The sequence below is a fragment of the Gossypium arboreum genome, chromosome 13, assembly GCF_025698485.1.
Source record: "Gossypium arboreum isolate Shixiya-1 chromosome 13, ASM2569848v2, whole genome shotgun sequence".
NCBI classification, from domain to species: Eukaryota; Viridiplantae; Streptophyta; class Magnoliopsida; order Malvales; family Malvaceae; genus Gossypium; species Gossypium arboreum.
In genome coordinates, this window is record NC_069082.1 from 125332988 (window position 1) to 125345079 (window position 12092).

At 28.7% G+C, this 12092-nt stretch overlaps 1 protein-coding gene across 1 annotated transcript; it reads left to right on the plus strand.

Moving 5' to 3' along the window:
* Window positions 1-3937: 3937 nt before the first annotated feature.
* Window positions 3938-5544, plus strand: LOC108463540 (RNA-binding protein involved in heterochromatin assembly dri1-like). The gene is made up of 4 exons (XM_017763466.2): window positions 3938-4047; window positions 4170-4515; window positions 4803-4873; window positions 5331-5544. Exons 2-4 carry the CDS (start codon window positions 4184-4186, stop codon window positions 5339-5341), a joined length of 414 nt encoding a protein of 137 aa, XP_017618955.1. The 5' UTR covers window positions 3938-4047; window positions 4170-4183; the 3' UTR covers window positions 5342-5544.
* Window positions 5545-12092: the final 6548 nt, after the last annotated feature.

The following is a 12092-nucleotide window of genomic DNA, read 5'->3' on the forward strand; positions in this document are numbered from 1 at the left end:
TTAATTAAATTGGTGCCCGATTGATTCGTAATGAGGGACTGATAATAGTATAGATTTGACTTAATTTTATAAAATTAATATAATATAAAATATTTTATAAAATTTTTGGGATTGCTTATAAGAACAAAAATGGACAAAATATTTTCAAGGTTGGAGTTAAAGTTGAAAGCCTGAAGGCAGGGCTAAGCAAAGAAATTGATTCGAACTAGTGTTTGCTTTAGTTTTCGTTTGATTTTATTAAATTTAGTTATGTTATTACTTAAATTTATTTTTCAATTCATAAAATAAATAAAAAGTACCTGAATTAAATCAAACTCTTTTTTATTTAATTTATAATTTTTATTTTTACAATATAAAATAAATATAATATATATTTAAATTAGTAAAAATAACTCTAATATGTATATAATTTTTTTAAATCAATTAAATAAATCAATCCAATTCTAATCAAAGAAATTCAATTTGGTTAAAAATTTAAGGGTAAACTGTACTCAAGGTCACTAAATTATTAGTAAATTTATGTTTTGACCACTCAACTTTAAAAGGATACAAAACAGTCATGGAATTATTTGAAAGTTTTCGTTTAAGTCACTGAGTTGTCAAAATTGTTGTTGTATGGCCTTCTCTATTTGCATCGCTTGCATCAATTGAAAGCTTTCCTTCCCCTTCTCTTCTACAAATCAAAATTTTTTTATAAAACAACTTTGAATGTCTGATCTTCGATACTGATCGTCTGATTAACTTGGATCTAAGGTATGTTCTTCTACTCATTGATGGGTACTAATCTATTATACCGCTCATCGAATTGTTACTTGAAACTTGCTAGCCAGACTTTAAAAAGAAAAACTTAAAAGCTCAATGATTTTAATAAAAACTTTTGTATAATTTAATAATCATTTTATAATTTTTTAAAGTTGAATGACTATAATATAAATTTATTAATAGTTTAGTTAAATAGGGTAAGAAAAAAAGTCAGAGGTGAAGTCATATTTGGAATATGCATATAAAGAGTTATTGGGAGGAGCATTGAGAGCAAAGGTCTCTCTCCAATTGATATGAATCTTCATGTGACATTTGAATTATTGCCAAAAAGAGGAATTTTGCAATGGAGATAGAGCATTATAATTTAAGCATAAATTCCACATACTATTTATAAATAAAAATAGATGGAGAAGGCATTTGATGTGTCTATCCACGTGGATGCACACATCGGCTTTACATGTAGGGAACATATTTGACGGATGAGAAATAACTGTATAAAATAAAGAATTATCCCTTTTAAATAATTTAGTGTTATATCAGTAATTTCATCTTAAATTTTTAAAATTCAGGATAAAAATATTGATGTGATATTAAATTATTGGAAAAGAGATACGGATGACGTAGTGTCATTATTTCATACAATTATTTCTCTTTTGAGATTTAAAAAATATTTTTAAAAATATTTATCATTAAAAATAATTATAAATAATAAATACATAATGTATACAATATATAAAAAATATATAAGTTGATGTATAAATGTCACAATCAGTAGAAAAAACCTAAATAAAACATAGTAGAGTAGTACATAATATATTTATAGTTTATATATATGCATCAATGATTAAACATTATAATATCATGTAATATTATATCATATAATATAATAGTAGTACATTATTAATTATTATTGTCTATTATTATACTGGTTGAAATATACTCTAACTCTCTATACTTTTCGTACATTTGAAAGTTAACTTTCTTACTATATTATATATATCATATAATATACTAATAGTTTATATATAGGCATCAACGATTAAGCATCATAATATCATGTAATATTATATCTTTGATTATAATTTATCTGTAAGTACATTTATATATAATAGTAGTACATTATATATTACTTGTTGTATATTATTTTTATTATTATACTAGTTAAAATATACTCTAAGTCCCTATATTTTTCATACATTTAAAAGTTAGCCTCCCACTATATTATATAATGCTATATCAAATCATATAATATACTAATAGTTTATATATATATATGCGTCGATGATTAAACATTATAATATCATGTAATACTATATCTTTTATTATAATCTGTATTATAATAATAGTTATATATTAACATTTTTAGTAATAGTTATACATTATAATATTATTTTATGTATTAATAATATACTAATTTAGTATATCGGTTTAAGGTCGGTTAGGTAATCGATTTCGTAATAGGAATATAATATATGATTATATTATCATTAAAGTTTAATTTTATAGATTTTAATAATTATTAATTTAATATGTATTATATATGTATAATAAATATTTTATATTAAATTAATATTTTTAAAATTTATTTCACGTTATAATTTAATATAAAATCATTACTAATTACTTTCTTATTAATAAAATTTTAATAAGAACAAAAATGCAAGGTTTATGAATACATTTTCAAAAAAAAAAAATTATCATTTATTTATATTTTAAGTAATATCATAAAATTATATTAATTATTAATGCCTATTATGGTTGTTCAGTATAAAGTCGAGCTTTGAGTTGGATTTATCTCAGGCTTGGGTCAGATCGGTCTCAAACTTGGGCTTGAGTATGTTATAGACTCGAGTATTTTCAAACTTAGATCGTTATGAGTTCAGATTAGCACGGGCGGGCTTTTGAGCCCGAGTCTATTTTGGCCTCCCTAATCAAAATAACCTGATGACAAAAATCAGTCAATTAAAAAACCATGACCAAAAGTCCCAAGAGAATCACTGCATTAGATGCTCAACATTTTAAAGTTCAATTTTGCGAACACCCTTTTTTAAGAATGATTTTCAATAGATTTGACGGTACCTTACCTTAATAATTCTCATTAAAACACGACTAAAGACAAAACTAAAATTATTATTATGTTTAGAGAAAACATAGTAGAGAAGAACCACCATAACTTTCGAAGGAAAAAGATTCAACTCAGAATTCAACCACAGTAAGTTTAAGGAAAAGCAAAATATATTGAAACTAAAAACTAGAAGGACAAAAAACAAAGAAAATTGTTGAAAAGGCTGTGGCTGGCAACTATCCCGAAAGGTGGTGCTACCGTTGAGAAGACTTAAGTGAGCGGCTAACTTTTGTAATATTTTATTTCGATGGATATTGAATACATTTATACATATAATATGAATATATTTAAAAAATTAAGTATAATATCAAATATATAATTAAGTTATTCAAAAAAATATATTTTAAGAAAAACCATAATTTGAATAACATTAAAAAATTCATTTATTGAAAGAGCTAATATTGAAACTATTAAGAAGTGAATATCATTTGCATGAAAAAACATATACGTACGGACAGTCTAAGAATAATTCATTAAAATGAAGTTTAAGTTATTTTCAATTAGAAAAGAATAAAATTTACCAATAAATAGTTAAAAAATGGGAATTAAACTCAAATAATAAAATAAAATTAGAGGCGATGGCAGCACTATCGGTATGGTCTCCAAATAACATCTTCCCCTCGTAACACCTCGCTGGTGGCAATATGGATGAGAAGAGAATAATATTTCACATTGGTGTTTTTTTTCAGCAATAACGATAAAAGGAATCAGGCTTGTTTGGATTTCTATTTCCATTTCTATGCCTGAATTCACTATCCTCTTCCAACAAAAAAAACATATATATATTAAATATTATTAAAAATACTGATAAAAATATTCGTGGCATGTCATGTGTTATTATCTAATTATTTTATCAATAAAGTCAGCTTTTAACAGGAAAAATTAATTTATCTTTAATGTGACCTATAAAAACTAATATTTACTGAATGATCAAAATATAATTTAACTCTTAGTATAAGGATTTTAATGTCAATTTTACCAATGACACTTTGGAACTCTTCCTTAAAAGAAGTCTACGTGATATATCATAGCTATCAACAAGTATATATAGCCCTTCCGCCCCTAACACCAAAAATCACCATTTGCACAAACAATTTGTTGATTCAGCTGCCATCTATATAGCACTTACCAATACCATTACTGTTTCTTCAAGCTCCCTCGTAAGCTTCTCCAATCCAATCTACCTTGTTTTTTCTGCATTTTTAAATCTTATTTTATGATGAAACAAGCTTGGTTTGAGGATCAAAATCTGGATCTGATTTTATTCCCTTTTTTGTTATAGTTTTAAAGATAAAAATGAGCTGCTGGGTCGGAGGAGACTGGATGTGCGGCGCCTGCCAGCACCAGAATTTTAAAAAGAGGGAAGCTTGCCAACGCTGCGGGTACCCCAAGTACGGCGGCCCCGATGTGTCGACTTACTTATACAACAACAGTTACAATAGTGCTGAAGTTTTAGCAGGGGACTGGTACTGTTCCGCCATGAACTGTGGGGTTGTCAACTACGCTAGCAGAACAAATTGCTATCGATGTGGTTCGTTGAAAAATGATATTGTTGGTAATTATAATACAATGGGCTGTGATGGGACTGTTCCCCCTGGATGGAAAACCGGTGACTGGATTTGCACCAGGTCAGTAAAATGAAAGATAATGTTACTATTCGTGTTTGACACATAAATACGAGTTGGAGTAACATAGATAGTATCCTGTGAATAAAAATGTTGGACACATAAGCTGCATTGTGTCTGGTTATGACATTGGTTTATGATATTGCATTCATTTGTCTTCCAGACATGGTATCCACCCAATATAGCAGATAATGAATTCCCATCTTATCACATGTATGTTATATATGGAGACTGTCATTTATATATGCTTATCGTTGATCTGATATGACTGCAAACATTTGTATGGTCAGATATGGATGTGGAGTTCACAATTATGCTAGCAGGATCGAGTGCTTCAAGTGCAAGACCCCAAGGAATTTTGGTAATATATATATATAGCAAAGAATACGGGTAAAAGTATCATAGACATTTTTGTATTAAGAGTTAAATTGCATTTTTTTCTCTCTACTAAAAAAGTAGGTAAATTAATCACTATACTTTAGATTAAAGAGTAAATTAATCTTTTTTGTTTAAAATTTCATTCATTTGTACAGTTAAAAACTCGCGTAACTAATAGAATAGTTAAACGGAGACATTTGACATGCAACGGTTACCTACTTATGTATAGAAATAAGTTTTTAATAGCAAAAATAGATGAAACATAATGATTACTTTACTTTTTGATCTAACGTACAAGAGTTAATTTGTCAATTTTTTGTGTAGAGAACACAAAAATACAATTCAACTCTTAATACATGAACCTCTATTATACTCTTACCAAGAATATGATTTATTAGCATGAATAGGCTATTCAGTTTTTTTTTGTTGATGTTTCTCAGGTGGTGCATAAGGAATTAAGAAGAATATTGTGTGCAACCAATGTTACTAGTTTCTTTTCATATATCTAATCCTTCACTCACCGGTTTTTGTTTGGTTTTATTGGTGTCAACAAATATAACATTTAGGATGACCAAAAGGGTGAAAGCCCTTTCCTTTTTCAAGCTTATCAGTGTAATTGTAATCATCAACAAAAAGGGTTTCTGGTTTGGTTAATGGGGTTATGATTTTTTTTTGGTCTTTTTGCTATAGTTGAAGGCTTAATGATGTTGGACGATTAAGATTTAATATTAAATAAGTTTAAAATTTTATCAATATTATTAAAAGATAATACAAATTTAATCTTAAAGACATATTATTAGAAGAAATAACTCTAAACTCTTAACATAAAAAAATAAAAAAATTTAAAATTGAATTTAAACATTTATCTCACTGAAATCTTTTGTAGGAAACAAAATGTAATAATTTTTCTAAAAGATAGGGTTATCTTGATTTAAACTTTCTTCTTCAATAATTATGTCAGCTAGCCTTAGAAGTTAAGTTACTAATACCAACAGATAAATTAAAGTCATTTTTTATTTTATTGATTAAATTTTAATTCGTTAGTATTAGTATTTTTATCTGTATAGAAATATATAAGTTCAAACGTATTAAATTATATTTATTCTCTTATTTAAAGATTGAGAAAAATTATAAATAAATTCATAATTAAAGTATCACCCTTAACTTTTGGATTCAACCCAACCAATGCAATGTAATTAATTCATAATAGAGAAATTCATTCAAGAGGATTCTTTCATTTCAAAAGTCATGCTTTAATAATTTATGAACCCTTTAAGCATAAAAAAAAAATCTGTAGAATTATGTGTGTATATATACATGAAGATAAGAACCAAATGCTCTAACTTTAAAAGCATAGATGCTTAAAGTTCCTGAAACTTTGAAGTTTAAATATATGTAGATTAAAATTTTAATTTATGTTCATTTTATGATTTATGTTTGAGGTTCATGATTTTTTTTTAATAATGTCATTTTTAAGGCTCGAATCATTTTCCTCACTTGAGAGTACAATATAACTTATCACTACACCTAACATTTTTGAGTATTTATATTTCGGTTTGAATTATAATAGCATAGATGCAATGCAAAATATCAAAGCAAAATGTGGAATCCTACTTTTTTCACTTCATTTTCATTTTCCATTTGATCTTATTAGTGGCTCACCACTTCCCACTGCTAAAAATGGGATGCTGACTTGTTCCCATACTATGGTTAAAAAGTATAAATTAATCTTTTTTTTAGTATTATTGGAAACAAATAAAATTGGTAATATGTACTTTTGAAATCTAATTGAAATCATATAAAGAATCTACTATCTAATATATATATATAGGGGCGAAACTAGGGGGCAGGCATGTGCCCCGGCCCCCCTAAAATGGGAAATTTTCATTTAGGCTCTTTAGATTTTTTAAAATTTAAATTAGTAAAGGTAAAATTTCACTTTGGCCTCCCTAAAATTATAAAAATTCAATTTAATCCTTTAAAATTATAAATATATAGACTATAAAAATTAAAATTTTCTTCGCCCCCAAAATTTTTTTCTGCTTCACCCTCGTATATATATATATATATACTATTTTCTTTTTCCATTGACTCTATATATTAATTAAATTATATTTAATTATTTCTTAAAATGTTTTAATAATTCAATTATAAAATTAAAATATAATAATATATAAGTTTAATTTAAAAAATGATAATTGATATTAGATTGAATTTAAATAAACAACATTTTGAATTTTTAAAATATAAAATTATAATACTGGATTGTGTGAAATTCAATTTTGTATATAATTTTAACTTAATTTAATTATTAATTAGTGGATGTAGATTATTAAATAAATTTAAATATTATGGCTACAAAATAATTTATTTTGGAGCAAAATAAAGTTTTAAATAATGTAAAAGTAAAAATTTAATTTACTAAAAAATGATTAATTTTTGTTTGTGATTTGGATAGTGTTGTAGGTAAAAGTGAAATATTTTAAATTATTACTAAAAATACAAAACAAAATAAAAAATAAACAGGATGAAATCACCAACCATATAAGTCAAACATCATCCATGACTTTCAAACACTTAGACATCACCAAAAAGAAAAACGAAACAATCCCTGAATCAATCAAAGCACCATGAGAGACTTGCCCAAGAAAACACCTCCAATCACAAATCACAGTCAAAATCAAAACTTAGAAACCGATGAAATAATGAAACTCCAATGTCAAAAACAGAGAAATGAAAAATTAACTCATGAGGAGAAATCTCCAAAGCAACTTGTAAAAATTCAACAAAATCCACCATCACCAAAATCATGCTTTGAAAGACACATCCAAGACAAACTTCCCCAAATCCATCACCAAGTGCCAAAAAGTAAAAAACGTAGAACACTCAAATATAGATTAGACCTGATCATGGATTGAATCAAGTCGGGTTGGAGTTGTGTCGGGTCAAAACAAAAATTTAGGTCTATTTTTTAGGCTTTGGCCTGGCCTAAAATTCTATCAAAGTCTGGCCCATATTAATTTTTTTTTATTCTTTATATAAAATGAAATTTAAAAATATAATTTATCAAATACACTAATAATATTAAAATAAATGTTTATCAATAAATTAAAAATATATTAAAAAATATGAAATATGAAATTAAATTTCTACAAATCTAACATATGTCAGATTATTTTAAAAGTATTTTGATTTTTTAGAATTTAAAAAAACCCGAAATCAGTAATTTCTTTGCCTTATTTGAAAATATATATCTTTCTAAATATGTAAATTTATTTAATATTTTATTGTCATTATATAGAATTCAAATAAATTCGGAATAAAATTGAGACAATTCTTTACTTCTTTCCACTTTCAGAAATTTCTTTGATATCTTTTTGCCTTTATCAGGATTAATTATTATTGATGAAACATCAAACAAAAGTTTTTTAGAAGAAATTCAACCTTTCATTATGGTAAAAATGACAAAACATTAGAAAACTATTTTGCACTAAGAAAATAACAACATTTGTGATTTTGATTTTTCAATTTTATTGTTTTGAATATTTATTCTTTGTTCTTAAATTTTTTCTTTTAGTTGCTTTTGTTTTCTTTGTTTCGCTAAATTAGATTAGTTTCTTCTTTTCAAGTTAGATCTGAATCCCTTCGCGTCAAACAACTTGAATGCAATCTTGGTCTGCTATCCATTATCATTTTGTATCAGATTTGGGTGTTTTTGAGTTATTTCTAGAGCTTATCATGGGCCAAGCTAGACCATAACAAAATTTTAGGCTCGATTATTTTCAAGGAGTTGTGAGAATCCAATCAACATCTTTTAGTTTGTCAGGTATTTCAATTTTTTTTCAGATTTAAAAAAAAAAACCTAAAATAAATAATTTCCTTGCCTTATAAAAAATATAGATATTTGTAAATACATGGAATGTTTCAAATTTATTTAATATTTTATTGTCATAATATAGAATTCGAATAAGTTTAACAAATAAAAATTGGACTTATGTGGTCTTTAAGTGAGACACTTCAAAAACTTCATTAATTTTAGTTTTGTTTTCATCAGGATTAATTGTTATTGACGAGACATCATATAGAAGTAATTTAGAAGGAATTGAACCTTTCATAGTTGTAAAAATGACAACACATTAGAAAATTATTTGCACAAAAGCCATGTATGAATAGGTTTATAATTAGTGACCACGAAATATTTGTAGTTGAGCTGCAAAAATGAACAACTCATTAAAAAGTTATTTGCACTAAAAAATAACATTTGTCATAAACATTGGTAAATAAGGTTTTCCTACCGGACACAACCCTTGATATTGTTTATGCACAAAAACCATGTATGAAACAAGAAAATTTTTTAGGGGTCGAAATTAAATTGTAATTTTTACGATAATAAATGTAATTTCACCATTTTAATAGCTTATATCTTTATAACTTTAAAAGATTTAATGAAAATTTATCATTTTTAAAGGGGCCCAAAATATAAATTTACCTTTACTAATTTAAAATTTTAAAAATTTTAAAGGACTTAAATAATTTTTTTTTCCATTTAAAGGGTCATCCCCTACCAACCCACCTTATTATGCCCTTGATGTGTAACACCCCGAATTTTGGGGTTAGAAGTTTTGAGTTTTGGTGGTTAGGGTTTGAGTGTAGGGTGTGCTATTGTGGTTAGTTGCGTGTTTTAAGTGTAAGAATGAGCTTGCTAGTCTGGTGATTAGTTGTGTGTTGGTGAATCTTTAGGTCACGTGTTTGAATTTGTGTAGGTGCATTTTGGGAGAAATATTTTTTATTTTGTTAAATGATTTGTTGAATATTGTTTTTTTCTTTATTTTTATTTTATCTTATTTTTGGGGATTTATTTTCTTTTTTGGCATATTCTCTTCTCCCTCTCCCACTTTGGGTTTTCTTTTGTTTCCTTTTCTTTTCTTTTTGGAAAAGGGTTGTGTGGTGGTTTCCATGGAGCTTCATTTTTCTCTATCTTCAAGTCGAGTTTCGGACGTTTTCGATCATGAATTAGGTGTAGGATTCGAATCTTACCTATTCTATTTTTATTTTGCGAACTATTGTTTCAGCATTTCTTGAATGTGCGCTAACTCGTTGGTTTTGGGTTTTTAGTCGTTGAAAAAGATAGGGGAATACTCCAATTTTCCATTATACTCTTGTTATTGCAAGGGTTGGGGACTGTTTTGATGGCTAAAACGGCGATTTTGGCTTGTTCCGAGGTGGTTTCGTGACCACACGGATGGCCACATGGGCATGTGCTAGTTCACACAACTGTGTGCTTTTAAGAGTTAGGGTTTTTCGATGAATTTTGGTGCCACACGGCTTGGCCACACGACCGTGTGGCCGATTTGGGAAAATTTGTTGATTTTCACACGACTCTGTAAATCTGTTACGCAATTGAATTGAATTTCCATAATTCTATTTTTAGTCTCGATTCGAACTCACACGAGCTCATATAGCTCACCCTCTTAGTGTTTCCATTTACAGGTATGTTTCTAAACTTTGACACTGGATGCGGTATACGGAGGTCTCGGATAGTCACAATTACAAATAAAATATCAGTTCTATTTTTTATTTCCATTTTGTTATACTGTTTTGAACTGTAAGATTTTACTAAAACTGTGGTACAAGTTCAGTTTTGTTTTTTGCGCAAATCTTGCTTTGTTCATGAAATTAAACTTTAAGTATGAATGTAATGGAATTTGAGATAATTTGTTTGTAAATTTTTCCTATGATCACTTCGGTGATCAATGTAAATTCGGGTTTCGGTCTAAACTTTTAGGCTTGGTTTAGGGTGTTACATTTAGTGGTATTAGAGCTAGGTTTGCAAAAACTCGGCCTGTTTTTTTTCGTATCCGTGTGCGCACGTGGTTGTTTTTAAAAAAAATTTACCACAGTAAGTTGAAATGATTTGGGTTTTAGAAATGTTTTACGAAAATAAAATGTCTAAGACTCCAATGCTGGTCCAGGTGGAAATTCGAAACTGTAAGATGGCAAATGTAGGAATTTGAATTTATTTTATGTTTGTTCTCTAAAAATGTAGATATCCTAAGTTAGTCATAGGACAGATATGGATTCTGAAGGTAAGCAAGGTCGCGAGGAGTCGTCTGCTTATCTGGGATTCGTGTCTATTTAAGAGTCAGAGGACAATCCGATTCTGCCAACTTCGGGTAGTGATAACCTGAAGCTTGTTACAGAGGCATTGACTCATGTAGCGAGGGAAGCACTAGAGAAAGTGTTTGAGGCTCTGATAATGGGGTCTACTGAAATGCTCTAAACTAGGTGCGTAGATTGTGGGAAGAAAAGGGATCGCAGTTCTCCAAGGTTGGAGCCTCGTTCTTCGAAGCGTGTTAGAATATATCTGAGTGGCAATAATGGTTGTGTGGAGGGTGCTGGTAGTGGTGTGAGCTCTTCATTTTGTGAGCACCGTACGAAGCGCCATCCGGGCAATTGTTGGAAAAAGGCGAGAGCATATTTTCGATATGGGTCCATAGAACATCAAATTAGGGACTTTCCTCGGCAGCTTTGAGTCAAGTATGGCCGGGAATGTTTCGATGTTTTGATTAGAACATAAAAACTGTGTGTGATTGGACGTAAATGTGTATTTACTTCAGTGGTTAAGTGTTCTGGGTGGGTGTGAGAGGTCTTGAGTTCAAGTTTGGGGTGGTAGTGTTTTGGGACTAGAGTGCACAACGGGAGTATACTGGTGTAGCCTGTGTTATACCACTATTCTTGTAACACCCGTAACCTATATCCATCTCCGGAATAGGGTTATGAAGTATTACTAGAATTTACAGAACAATTATAAATAAATCATGTCATTTACTATTCATTTTCTGAAATTAATCATATCGTCCCTTGAATGGATCCTCGAAGCCCTATTTAAACATTAGATGCAAATCAGGACTAAATAGGGAACTCAAAGAAATTTTTTCGTGAAATTTCAAAATTTTTCCTAGGTACAAAGGTCACATGCCTGTGTGGCCAAAGGATACGCTTGTGTGATCCTATGCATGCCTGTACCTCAGGCCATGTCTTATCCCGTGTAACTCCTTGACTTAGGTCAGACGGTTAATCCACACGCTCGTCTGCTAGACCGTGTGGTCAATTTATTTTTCAAAAATTAAATGCAGGTTTCACATGGACAAATCACACGCCCGTGTGTTAGACTGTGTACCTTACACGGCTGAGACACACAC